At 41.7% G+C, this 13,306-nt stretch overlaps 1 protein-coding gene and 1 long non-coding RNA gene across 3 annotated transcripts in view; one reads left to right on the plus strand and one right to left on the minus strand.

Annotated features, from left to right (window-relative positions):
• The first annotated feature begins 1,056 nt into the window (after window positions 1-1,056).
• The window catches only part of LOC149121243 (uncharacterized), a 39,116-nt gene continuing 26,866 nt past the window's right edge, over window positions 1,057-13,306 (plus strand). The window contains exon 1 of the long non-coding RNA XR_016224297.1: window positions 1,057-1,159. This is a non-coding gene — a long non-coding RNA (uncharacterized LOC149121243). The remainder of the gene's footprint in view (window positions 1,160-13,306) is intronic.
• Window positions 7,377-13,306, minus strand: part of LOC100303760 (myosin-8) — a 29,962-nt gene continuing 24,032 nt past the window's right edge. For both annotated transcript variants that reach the window (XM_089318383.1, XM_002718960.5), the window contains exons 30-39: window positions 12,927-13,110; window positions 12,678-12,843; window positions 12,463-12,587; window positions 10,896-11,204; window positions 10,080-10,283; window positions 9,704-9,829; window positions 9,447-9,617; window positions 9,163-9,267; window positions 8,542-8,637; window positions 7,377-7,649 (exon numbers count right to left, since the gene is read on the minus strand). In XM_089318383.1, the coding sequence (XP_089174509.1) occupies window positions 7,500-7,649; window positions 8,542-8,637; window positions 9,163-9,267; window positions 9,447-9,617; window positions 9,704-9,829; window positions 10,080-10,283; window positions 10,896-11,204; window positions 12,463-12,587; window positions 12,678-12,843; window positions 12,927-13,110 (1,636 nt within the window). In that variant the 3' untranslated portion in view covers window positions 7,377-7,499. The remainder of the gene's footprint in view (window positions 7,650-8,541; window positions 8,638-9,162; window positions 9,268-9,446; window positions 9,618-9,703; window positions 9,830-10,079; window positions 10,284-10,895; window positions 11,205-12,462; window positions 12,588-12,677; window positions 12,844-12,926; window positions 13,111-13,306) is intronic.

Here is a 13,306-nt window from a genome sequence, read left to right on the forward strand (position 1 = left end):
TTGTAAATATCAACTGTTACTATAAAGGGCATTGCATTTTTCCTTATTCTGTGCTCAGTGTTGGCTCTATGACCTGCTCTTTTTCATTTATTTATTTATTTATTTGACACTTTACAGTTCTACATATTTATGGGGTACAACGTGATGTTTTGATGCATGCACACTTTGCATACTGAACCAGAGTAGTTAGCATACCCACAATCTCCTGCATTTATCATTTCTTTGTGGTAAGAACTCAACAATGAAACAGATAATATTATATATATATATATATATATATATATATATATTTGGACAGTGAGAGACAGAGACAGAGAGAGAAAGGTCTTCCTTTTCTGTTGGTTCACCCTCCAATGGCCACCGTGGCCGGCGCACCGCGCTGATCCGAAGGCAGGAGCCAGGTGCTTCTCCTGGTCTCCCATGGGGTGCAGGGCCCAAGGACTTGGGCCATCCTCCACTGCACTCCCTGGCCACAGCAGAGAGCTGGCCTGGAAGAGGGGCAACTGGGACAGAATCCGGCACCCCAACCGGGACTAGAACCCGAGGTGCCGGCGCCGCTAGGTGGAGGATTAGCCTAGTGAGCCGCGGCGCTGGCCAGATCATATTATATTAACTCTAGTTACCCTCGTGTGCACTAGAACATCAGCATTTATTTCTCCCATTTTGTACCTGGAAGACTAACCTCATCTCAACCTTCCCTTCTCATCCTCCTCCCCCGACTCTGCTAACCACTGCTTACTTCTATGAGATCAGCTTTTCCTGGAGGCCACATTTCAGTGACGTCATGCCGGGAGGACCTGCTCTCTTTTCACACAACATTGCTTCATTCTGTCACACAGAAAGAACGTAAGACCATCCGCGTGGAAGGTCTGCTCCTCATTCCACAAAGCGGCGTTTGAAGACATTGGTTCCAGACGTTGGGGATACAAAGTCTGTTCTCTCAAAGAGCCTTTGAGCTAGCGGCAGGTAAGGGCGGTGGCTCCCAGAATGGACACCAAAGAGACAGCAGCACGGCGCTTTGTGGAAGATACTGAGGAGAGAAGACACTTCCGGTGCGCCCCAGGGCATCATGGGAGGGCTTCGGTGGCGGGAAGGAAACCCCGGAAGTGCACCCCGTCTTGTCGGAGTGGGCTTGGAGCCGGAACTGGGTGCCCACAGGGTAAGTGTGCGTTCCAGATTTTGCGAGTGAAGAGAGAGGGATTTATTCGATTCATTCCCAGAGAGAAACTGCATGGACTGTGTGCTGGGAGGGTGTGAAATCGGGCGTGGAGGGGGAATTTGAAGGCAGGGTCCTTGCGGGATTGGGTCGCGAGGAAAACCTTGGAATATTCTTACGTCACTGAATCCCATTTGAAGTTTTCAGTGCATATATTGGCCTATTTTTGTGTCTCAGATTATATACTATGCAAAGTCAAGTTCGGGTACTAAGATCTGCGGGGTTCTATTGAACACTTGTTCAAAATAGCGGAACAAATGATTCCGTGGCCCTAAGGTACTACCTTCCCCATCCCTGCTTTCTCTCTCTCTCTCTCTCTCTCTCTCTCTCTCAGATTTATTTATTTGAAAGACAGAGTTGCTGAGAGGCAGAGGCAGAGAGTCTTCCATCCGCTGGTTCACTCCCCAAATGGCCGGGAGTTTCTTCCGGCTCTCCCGCGCGGGTGCAGGGGCCCAAGCACTTGACCCATCTTCCACTGCTTTCCCAGGCCATAGCAGAGAGCTGGGTCGGAAGTGGAGCAGCTGGGACTAGAACCGGCGCCCATATGGGATGCCAGCGGTGCAGGCGGTGGCTTTACCCGCTAGCCACAGCGCTGCCTCCGGCCATCCATGCTTTTGAGAGAATTTCTTGTAATTTGAGCCCTCATGCTGCGCTGTACCTCAGTTTCCCCAAGAGCGAGCCGCAAGCCCGAGCTGAGTTGAGTAGCTGAGCAAGTAGGCCGCCCTCCTGAGAGGTCAGGCCTTGAGTCGGGTGTTTTTCTCCTTCGTCATGGAGAGGCTTGCTTTTTCCTCCTGTCCTCCGGAAGCAGCATCTTGGTGGCCCCGGGAGCCAGGAGGGAGGATTCAGGCTGGTAAATTCCATCCTTAAGTACGGCTTAAGGATCTGCCCACGACAGAGCCTTCGGCTTCCCACTTAGGAAAATGTGACTGGTGAGGTCGGCCGTGGAGGTGCCTGCGGACAGTGATACGTGTCACGTGTGCCCCAGCCTCTGCCACAGCCAGGAGGCAGAGGTTAAGTTTGCTCACTGACAGCTGCTGGGGTGTTAGCCCTGGAATGTTAATCCTGAGTGAAAGCTTGGAAGAAAGGCAGCAGCTTTTAGCAGCTGTGTTAATAGGCTCACCCATCAAGTGACCCTCTCCTCTTCACGTTGCTGTTGTCAGTTACAGCCATGTCTTTGATGAGAAGTGGATATGAAATCTTAAGAGGCATGTTATTCTATGTATTTAAAAAATATGACCCTTAAAAAATCCAGAAGTAATACAAGATTGAAAAATAGAATCAAAGATATTAAAATACAGATTTCTTTTTTTTTCCAAATGGATATATAGAATTGAATTTACTGTGCATAACATATTTTTGAAGTATATGCAAGATCTTCAAAAAGTTCATGGAAAATGCAGTTTTAAAATAAACTGTGAGTGGATCTCAAAATTCCTATGTGCTTTTTGAAGTCCTGTCAGATATATATTGTGTATGACTAAAATATGGCTAATTAACAAATGCATTACCTCATATAGTTATCATTTTGTCATGAGAATATCCACTCAGTGTTTTTCAAGAACACAATATATGATCATGAACTATAGTCACTATGCCAGATAATAGGATCTTTGAATTTATTCCTCCTATTACTTGTCACTTTGTATCCTTTGGCCAACATCTCCCCAAAGGTCTGCTTGTAAAATTTTAGCATAGAGATAATCCCTGCCTAAATGGTTTTCAGACCATTCCCCTCCTGCCCCCATGTTTGTATGTATTCTTAAACAGATACATGTTTGGGATATCAGTGTCTAAGTTGTGTTTTGTATTCTTTTAGAACATGTTTTGAAAATTCTCTTGTGATATTAACTACAGACAGTCCCTGACTTACAGATGGTCCTACTGAAGATTTTTTACTTGAACAATAGTGCTTATGCAATATGCAGTCGGTAGAAATTCTACTTTTGAATTTGGACATTTTCCGGGCTGGCTTACGGAGTCCAATCCTCTCTTGATATGCCAGGCAGTGGCAGCAGGTGCAGATCCCAATCAGCCCTGTGGTCACAAGGGGGAAACACCTGATATTCTGCACTGTGTGCTATGTTGCTGAGCTATGGTAGTTTGTAGGGCAGGTGTAGTTAATGCAATTTCAACTTAGAGTATTTTCAACTACAATGGATTTATTGGAACATAATCCCACTGTAAGTTGAGGAGCACCTGTACAAAACCATTTACAATTTCAAAAAAAAATGTACTTCTAACAAAATGTGCAGGACTTGTATATGGAAAACTATTAAACATTGATGAAAGAAATCAAAGATCTAAATAAATGGAGAAACAAATTGTAGTCATGAATTGGAAGACTTAGGATTGTAGAGATGCAGCTAAACAGGTTTAGTGCAATTCCTGTCAAAACTTCTAACTCTGCCTTAAAAGTTGGCTTGCAATATTCTAATAATATTTTCCTAAAGTCCTTTTTATCACTACGATTCATTTCCTAGAACTTAATTTAATTTGTAAATAAAAATGGCATTTTATTTAACTGGAATCATTCACACAGTCCGTACTTTTTCTTGAGAGTCTTTCAGTCAATATGATTATCTTAAGATTTACCTTTTTGTGTGTGTGTCAATACTTTATTTCTTGTTGTTCAGTGTATTCTACCATTGTATGGATATATCAGAATTTGTTTACTCATTCACCTGCTGATGCACATTTGGGTTCTTTCTAGTTTCTAACTTGGAAGTCAATATGCTATTAACATTTATGTGTAAGTCTTTGTGTGGAAATATGCTTTCATTTCTCCTGGGTAAATATGTAGAAGTGGAAGGATTGGATTCTATGGATAATTTCTTTTAAAGAAGCTGGCAAACCATTTCCAAAGTGTTTGTATCATTTTCTGTTATAACTAGCATATGTAAAGGGTCCAGATCTTCTACCTCTTGGCTAACAATCTTTTAGCCATACAATAGCTGCATAGTGGTATCATTATGTTTTAGTCAGTAGTTTCTTAATGAAACCTATTTGTCTTCTGTGTATCTTCCTTAGCAAAATGTTTGCTTAAACCTTTTACCTTATAAAATACTGGGTTGTAGCAGATGAGAGATCTCTGTCTTTCTGCCTTTCAAAATAAGTAAATAAGTAGAGAAATAAATAAAAAACCTTTAAAATATTTTGTAAAAATATTTGTTTTCTTTTTATTGGATTTTTATATTTGTTTATTATAGTGAAGTTTTATTGGGCATTATAGATAGCACATATGTGGATACTTCTGAAAGTTCATGGAAGTTGCATATTATAAAAAAAGTTATGTATGGATTTCAAAATGTTTTTGCACCAAAATAGACCTACCTTTTAATTCAACTTTATGCAAACTTTTTGAAGTACCTTTGTATTTTCTCTCAGTCTGTGGTGTATCTTTTCATTGTTTTTTGAAGAGCAGAAACTTTACATTTTGATGCGGTCCAACTTATTAACTTTTTTCTTTATGGTTCATGCTTTTGGTATTTCATATAATACCTTGGCCTAAGCCAAGATCACAGATATTTTGTCCTATGATTACTTGTAATAGTTTTTATGATTTTAGGTTTTTTTTTTTTTTTTTTTTTTTTTTTTTTACTTTATTTGAGAGTGAGGAGTGGAGGGAAGAGAGAGAGGAAGGGAAGGAATGAGGGAGGGAGGGAAAGGGAAAGGAAAAGGCAGAATGGGGGGGGGGCGGGGAAGAGACAGAACAAGCCAGCTCTCTTATCCGTTAGTTTACTCCCCAAATGCCCACAGCTGCAGAGGTTGGGCTGGGGCTGAAGCTAGGTGCCAGGATTTCCATCCAGCCCAATTACTTGAGTCATCATCATTGCCTCTCAAGGTCTGCATTAGCAGAAAACTGGAATCAGGAGCAGGAGCCAGAAATGAAACTCAGGCATTCAGATACAGGACACGGGCCTCTTTGGTTAAGAGGCCAAATGGCAGCCCCTGATTATAGTTTTGATTTTTCTCTTTGATCCAAAAATTTGAGAGACTATTTTTTTCCATTTTTGTTTTAAAGCATTGTTATTAATTTGAGTCATATTTGAGATTATGGCCTGCACAATTTATACTGGAATAGATTGCGGCTGATGAGAGTTGAGAGATGAGTGGAGAGCAGATGCTAGAAGGTAGCAGGAGTGGAGAAAACTCAGTCTTGCCTAGGCTGTAATTTTACTCTATGGCTTTCTCTTCTGTAGGCCAAACTCATGCTCTATCAAAAACTTTCTTGAGGGAGATTTGATGTTGAATGTCCCTCAATTCATACTTTATCAAAAACTTATCCTTTGTCCTTTTCCTATTGCTCTTTTACCTATTCTGTCCAAAAATCTACCCAAATGCACTACCTTGAGTAATTTTAAAATCCATCCACTTTCATCATCTCCTAATGCTATTTCTCTGGTATAAGCCATTGTCATTTGCTTTCTTTTAAGTAGACATCTAACTACTCTCCCGGTTTCTACCTTTGTTCCCTTTAGTCTATTCCCAATACTGCAGCCAGAGAGATCCTTTTAAAAATGTTAATAATCTCCTAAAACCCTGTGAAACTTGCACAAAAATCCTTGAAGTGTCCCTGGAGCCCTATATCGTCTGACACGCTACCCTATTCCTCTTATGTCAAACTGTGTTGTTCATTCTCCTCCAGTCATGCTGGCTCCCTCCCTGGCCCTATCATGTGCTATAACATACCCCTATCTTAGGGACTTTGCATTTCTTTTGTTACCTCTTCCAGGAAATTGTCAACCTAAGTGACAGGCAATCAGAGGGAGATTCTCCAAAGAATAATGATGTTTATTTGGGAACAGCAGAACACTGCAATGGGAATATGTCTGTCACAGTGCTATGGTTTGAGTATTAATTTGGTTGTTGAATGTCTCTCAGATGCCTGTGTTTTGGATATTTAGCTACAGTGATGGAAAGCTGACCAATACACATGGTAAATCATGGGTGTATTTAAAGAGGTTGAAGTAAGGGGAAATTTTCAAAGGTGAAAATGAGGAGGATTACATCAGGTGTTTTGAAATGAGAGTCTTTGGCCACAGTGATTAATAACAAGGGTGATGTTAGTTCAGGGTCGGACAGTTGCTGGGCGGATGTCCTTGTTGAAGCACCTCTTAGGTAAAGTTGCTGTGGCCTCTGTATAAGCCGTGATTCTGGTAGAGCGTTTTGGGAGAGTTAATAACTGGCACGCATCTTAACAACCCTTCCTTTGTCACCTTTGGCTGTATTTATTTATTTATTCATTGTTAGGATTGACACAGTGGCTTTATTTTGAATCTTACAACTTTTGCTTTCCTTTCAGATGCTCTGGCCTCATGTGCACATTTGACTTAATTTCCGGCTTCCTTCAGGTCTCTGCCAAATGCTTTCTTAATAAAGAGGGCTTTCCTGATGGCTTTCTATAACATAGTCTCCCCTGTACGTTGTAATTTTCATCACTGATCATCTGACACATTATGTTATTCCTTATTTGTTTAGTCCCTTTCTTTCCTTGTAGAAGAAAGCAGCTCCCAGAGGGTAGAACTATTTTTTGTTCATTGCTATTCCCCCAGAATTTAGAACAGTGTCTGCACATAGTAGATGCTTAATATCTTTTTGTGGAGAGGGTAAATGAATGGGTCTGTCTGGAGGAGCATCCTCAAGAGAGTGTTTTCCTTAGTAATTTGTAATGATCAAAAGAGACTTCATAAAAATAAGCCCAGTAAAAGATTTGTGTGTGTGTGTGTGTGTGTGTGATAATGGGAAGAGGACTGCTGGGAGGTGATAGAAATACAAAATACTAAATGCTCTGCAAAGCCATTTATAATATTTAAAAATACGTGAGGACTGTATTTGAGAGTAAATAATTTTTGCAAATTAAAAAAGTCCAGGGATGGGGATTTGACCTAGTGGTTAAGACACTCACTTCTCATATCAAAATGCCTGGGTTTAATACCCACCTCCAGCTTCCTGCTAATGCAGACCCTGGGAGGAAGCAGTGGTACCTCAGGTAACTGGGCTCCTGCTACCCACATGGGAGACCCGGATGGAGTTTCTGACTCCCAGATTTGGCTTCTGGCCTCCGTGCAGGCTGTTGCAGGTATCTGGGGAGTGAGGCAGTAGAAGAGAAGGCATGCTCTCCTGCTCCAATAATTAAATAAAAACAAAAAAGCAAGTTGTATTTAATTTATAAATTTACTGTTGTATTTATTCTACATTAAGAGAATAAACATCGTAGAGCAAATGACCAAAAATAGCACATTTTGTGTATTTTTTGAGTCACTCGCTGCATTAGGCAGGTGTTTTACTCTGCACTGATTTTTGTCTGAACCTCTCGGCTCTTCACCCGCAGTTTGTTGACCTGGGATTCGGCAATGTCAGCTCTTTCCTCGGCCTCCTCCAGCTCGTGTTGGAGTTTGCGGAATTTAGCGAGATTAGCATTGGATTGTTCCTCCTAAGAACAGAGATGAAATTATGAGAATTAGAGTTTGTGGTCCTCCTTGTACTTGTCACCAGGGAGTAGTCTTTCCTCTGATTAAATATTTTTCTCATGTTTTATTTGCTGTATCTGACTTCAGATAGAATTTTTTAGTTAAATTACATGTTTTTACTTGAAATAATGAAAGGGGAAACAATTTTGCAGTGGAGGAGATAGCCTTCTGTCAAGCCCATGCATCTGTCTTCGGATGTCCTGGGTAGAAAAGGACTCACATGCCCTTATGGACTTCAGTAAGCCAGTGTAAAGTCAAATTATACCTTTGGGGGGAAAAATCTCAAAAAAAGATTTTTTTCTTTGCCACACTACACTTTTGCTGTAGTGTATAAAGAAAGGTAAGAGGTAGAAGAATGGGGGTGGGGACAATTAGGAAAAGTATAATTGGAGAATCTTCCAATGTGTTCTCTCAATAGCTACAGCAAAGGCAGGGAAAAGAGCCATTGCCGATTGCATTGGTAGTGAGTGAATGATTTAGTTGCCATAAGATTAATGTTTGGCTTTTGAGAACACTTGATTTTGTGAATGGCCCGAGGGAGAGGAATGTTTATCAGGGTGTTAATTAGTTTCTACTGTATATTCTTTGCAGCTATCAAGTGAAGTGAGTAATTTGGAACATTCTTTTTATCTCCAGCCCTTCCAAATTGCTTCATAATAAAAATATCTCCTCTTGAAGCCCTATTTTATAATCTGAATTGGGGAATAAATCCATACTTATAAAATCGCTCCCCTTAAAATACAAGCAGTAGATTCTTACTTTGTCTCCTTTTTTTCTCATTAACTCAATCTTTTAATACACTTTCTACCCCCAAAGGAAATCTGCTTATTTCCTCATTGTCTTAAAGGTACTTACAGCTTCCTCAGCTTGTCTCTTGTATGACTTCACTTTTGCCTGCAGCTTATCCACCAAGTCCTGCAGCCTGAGAACATTCTTGCGGTCCTCCTCTGTCTGAAATTGGAAGAAAATGAACTGCATTCAACCCCATGAAATAAACATGCTACAGTGGGAAAGCAAATCACTTGGTCTGATGGCAGGTGGAGCAGGAGTACACTTGACCAACTCCAAGGCTTCCTGCATAGGATTAATGGCAGCCAATCTGGCTAAATGCCTACTGTGTGCAGCCACTCTCTTAGGGAATCACACACACCTCTAATCCTTGCCTCCCTGCCTCAGAAAGCAGATGAGGAAAATAAAATTTGGGTGTATGATGACTTAAGTTCAGAAAGCAAGAGAGGCCAACCCAGGGCTGATATCCTGTTAATCTGACTTTAAAACCCATACTCTTCTTTTTTATACTATTTTTCTTTAGAAAACCTTCCTTAGTATGGATCTGGATAAGCAACTATGTCTTTTACCCCATGTATGTACTGAGTGAATGCATATCTATTTGTGAATTCAACATAAATAGTCACGATGTTTTCACTTTCTCTCCGGGCAGGAAGTCTGGATACTCTAGAAAGCTATTCCCTTTACCTGGTAGGTGAGTTCCTTTACTCTTCTCTCATGTTTCCGTAAACCTTTCACAGCCTCGGCATTACGTTTCTGTTCATTTTCAACCTCTCCTTCGAGCTCACGTACCTGCAATCCAGAAAGATACTTACATAGTCAGTCCTGAGGGCCATTGATTAGTTCAGGGTTTACGGAAGGTGTAGGGTGGTGGTCCCCCAGCCCCAGGACAAGGCCAGGAGTCCATATATAGGAAGAGAGAAGGGTAGAGGGAATGTGCTTTTTGGATTCAGAGAGATCAAGACACCCACCCTGGCCTCCAGCTTCTGGATCTGCTTCTTGCCGCCCTTGAGCGCCAGCTGCTCGGCCTCGTCCAGGCGGTGCTGCAGGTCCTTGACCGTCTGCTCCAGGTTCTTCTTCATGCGCTCCAGGTGGGCGCTGGTGTCCTGCTCCTTCTTCAGCTCCTCCGCCATCATGGCTGCCTGGTTAACAAATGAATCAAGAAGTAATAGTCTGGTGATAGCAAGTAGCATACACGTGACAGGAAACAAATGCTCATCCGGCTCACATCAGTGATGGCCTTCTTGGCTTTCTCTTCTGCATTGCGAGATTCTTGAATTACTTCTTCCACTTCACTCTGGAGTTGTGAAACATCATTTTCCAGTTTCTTCTTAGTGTTGATGAGGCTGGTATTCTGTTAAAAATAGAAATTTACAAGATTTTCAGTGTACCCTCTTGGGATTTTACAGATGGTTTATGTGTTGGCTCATGCAAGAGACCTGATACCAACATTTCACTAAATTTTAAATATTTGTTTATTACAAAATATTAATAATTTGCAAGGTTGAAAACCCTGTCCCCATTCAAATGCTCCCAGTGTCCACCTGATTTATGGATAAAAACTTTTGACGTACACTGACATTTGTTTGATGTGGGTATCTCACCTGGGTGTGCAGGAGCTGCACCCGCTCACTGGCATCCAGGAGCTCCTGCTCGGCCAGTTTCCGGGCCCTCTCCGTCTGCTCCAGCGTGGCCCGCAGCTCCTCGATCTCAGCCTGCAGCAGGTTGGCTCTGCGCTCCACGATGGCCAGCTGCTCCTTCAGGTCCTCCTGGCCACGGAGAGCATCGTCCAGGTGCAGCTGGGTTTCCTGTTTATAGCAAAAAGGCCTTTCATGTTCTGAAAAGGATGTCAACATCCCAGGAGATGAGCTGGAAGAATGTATTGGTGCCAATAACAGGAAATGACATGTCCATCATTTGAATGAGCCTGAGAGTGGTGATGCCACTTGCTTAGGGTGAGGGTGAATTATCAGGAGCCAGATTCTTTTTCTAGTTTTGCCATTAACTGGTCATTTTTTGATAAGTCATTATTGGTTATCCTCTGTTCAATATTTTCTATGTGTTCTACCTAGTACTTGACATTGTTAGTTACTTTGATCCTCAGAGTAACCTTGTGAGCTGAGTCATTTTGTTCTTATTTTGAAAGAGTGGTCAGGTTTTCTAAAATCAGGCAGTTAGTAAGTGATAACACTAGTTCTCAACCTCAAACCTTTCTGGTGTCTAAAAGTCTGTGTACTTTCTTTCATATTAAATCTTAATCTCTGGGCTTCTGTTTGTTCTTCTACATGAAATTTCTTTAAAAATATTATGTTCTTTGTGGATTTACTTTATCTACCTTCATACTATTGGCTGTATAATTTGTTAAGAGAGAAGAAGGATGATTTCACACAGACAGGTAACTTGCCTGACTCCTCTGTTACCTTGAGGACGCCCTGGGTGTTCCTGTAGTTCCTCAAGCTCTCCGCAGCCAAGCGGTTGGCGTGGTTCAGCTGGATCTCCATCTCATTGAGGTCTCCCTCCATCTTCTTCTTGACTCTCAGAGCATCGTTCCTGCTCCTGATCTCCGCATCCAGCGTGCTCTGCATCGTCTCCACCACCCTGATGTGGTTTCTCTTCAGCTGGTCAATTTCCTCATCCTTCTCAGCAATTTTCCTGTCGATCTCAGACTTGACCTGGTTCAGCTCAAGCTGGATGCGCAGGATCTTCCCCTCTTCGTGTTCAAGAGACGCCTTAGCACAACAGTGATCAGTTAAAAATGAAAAAGCATTTGAGTATTTGGAGTCTGTTCTTATGGGAACCAAGCTTTTATTAATATGTTTGTCTTCATTTTACAAAGTACAATAGAGTACTTTCAGGAACCCATTCAGTAGTCACTCTTGTTTATTCTGTCACAGGTTAGGTACGGCAGCTCGGTAATAAAGGTGCCTGTGCTATACAAATATTATTCATGCTAGTACTAATATGATTATATGATTAAGTTTATGCATAGTAAACACGAACTTTCAGTCTGTTTTATAAGTTGAAATATTCATGTGTGATACACTAATCTCCCTGGTGTTAAAAACTATCAGTTTTAAAAATATGTTTTTTTCTGGATACATAATGTTCATTCTGGAACGTGGAGGCAATACAAATTCATGGAAAATATTTAATATGAAAAATATGCATGAATTGACAATTAAAATGTTTATTTTTATTTGAGAGAGAAAGGGAGGCAGAGACAGAGAGGAGAAGATTTTGATTTTCTATCTGTGGGTTCAGTCTCTAAATGTTTACAACATCCAGGGCTGGGCCAGGCCAAACCAGGAGCCAGGAAGTCAATCTGGGTCTCACACATAGGTAGCAGGGACCCAAGTACTTGAGTTGTCACTTGAACCCAGGCACTTGGATATGGGGTGTGAGTGTCCTTAGTGTCATCTGTGCCAAATGTTTGTCCCTCAAAACAATTTTTTTGCACCAAAATAAGCTTATATTTTACTTCCATTTTCTAAGAGCTTTTTGAAGTATCCTTGTACATAACAAGAAGAAGAATAAAAAAAAAACTACCCATTTTTCCACCACTCAGAGGTGACAATTTTAATGTGGTACATTTTCCCATTTCTATGTATTTTTATGTAATTAAAGTTGTATGTATAAAGCAAGTATTTGTCTGTCTTTTTTCAGGTTAATCACATCTAATAGTTATATAAAATTCTATCATATGGCTGTTCTATAATTTGCTTGTTTTTGTTCTTAGATTGGGCACTTTGTCTCTATTTAAGATTATTTTCTTGGGATAAATTCTCAGAAATAGATTTGATGGGTCAGAGTATTTACATTTTTAAGGTTTTTGATAACTCTTGCCAAATTGACTTTGTAAAAGTCATGTAAGTTCAGATTATCAGCCATTCCTTAATAATATACCCGTCTCATGGCACCACTGCCTACTTTGAGTATTTTCACTGATGCTTATCTCTGATTTTTCTCCTGCAGTGTAGTAACACGTACCTCTGCTTCCTCTAAGGCAGCCTGAATGTCACATTTCTCTTGTTCCACTTGCTTCTTTATTTTTTCCAGTTCATGAATTTGCTTTCCTCCCTCTGCAATCTGCTCAGTGAGGTCAGAAATCTCCTCTGTCGATGAACAAAGAAGTGGTTAGACCCATGGCACCGTGGAAAGGTCCTGCCAGGGCTAGGAAGGTAGGGAAGGTCATGAGGACTCACGCTGCAAGTTCTTATTTTCTCTCTTTAGTGTCTCAAGGTGGTCTAAAGATTCCTCGTAGGCGTTCTTCACCTTGAACAGCTCGGTACTAAGAGCACGTGACTCCTTCTGGGAGGCCTCAAGTTCAGCCTGAGTTTCTTCATACTTCTGTTTCCATTCTGATAGGACCTGCAAAGGAACAAACCATCAGCCAGTGCAAGGAGAAGGAAGACTTCATGAAATATTCATGAAGGTGAAGCGGGCTGGGCCACCTTGTCAAAATTCCTTTGCTTCTTGTCAAGTGCTGCGCAGGCAGCATTAGATCTCTCCACGTCAAGCATGAGGTCTTCAACTTCATTCTGCAGCCGCTGCTTCGTCTTTTCAAGGGAAGCACATTTGGCGTTCACAGCTTCCACGTGTTCCTCAGCTTCCTGTAGACGCTGGGCCAGCTTCTTCCTGCAAAGTTAGCCAGGCAGTCAGGGCGTGGCCAGCATCAGGAGCAAAGTGATAACCTCCTTGACCCCTTCTCTCTTTCTCTTCCTCCCTCTTTCCCTCCCTCTCCCTCTCCCCCTTCTTCCCTCCCTCCTTCCTTCTTTCTTCCCTTCCTCCCTTCCTCCCTTCCTGCCTTCCTCCCTTCCTCCCTTCCTCCCTT

Source organism: Oryctolagus cuniculus, chromosome 17 (genome assembly GCF_051225735.1).
Source record: "Oryctolagus cuniculus isolate XC-2025 breed Fujian yellow rabbit chromosome 17, ASM5122573v1, whole genome shotgun sequence".
In the NCBI taxonomy this organism is placed as follows: Eukaryota; Metazoa; Chordata; class Mammalia; order Lagomorpha; family Leporidae; genus Oryctolagus; species Oryctolagus cuniculus.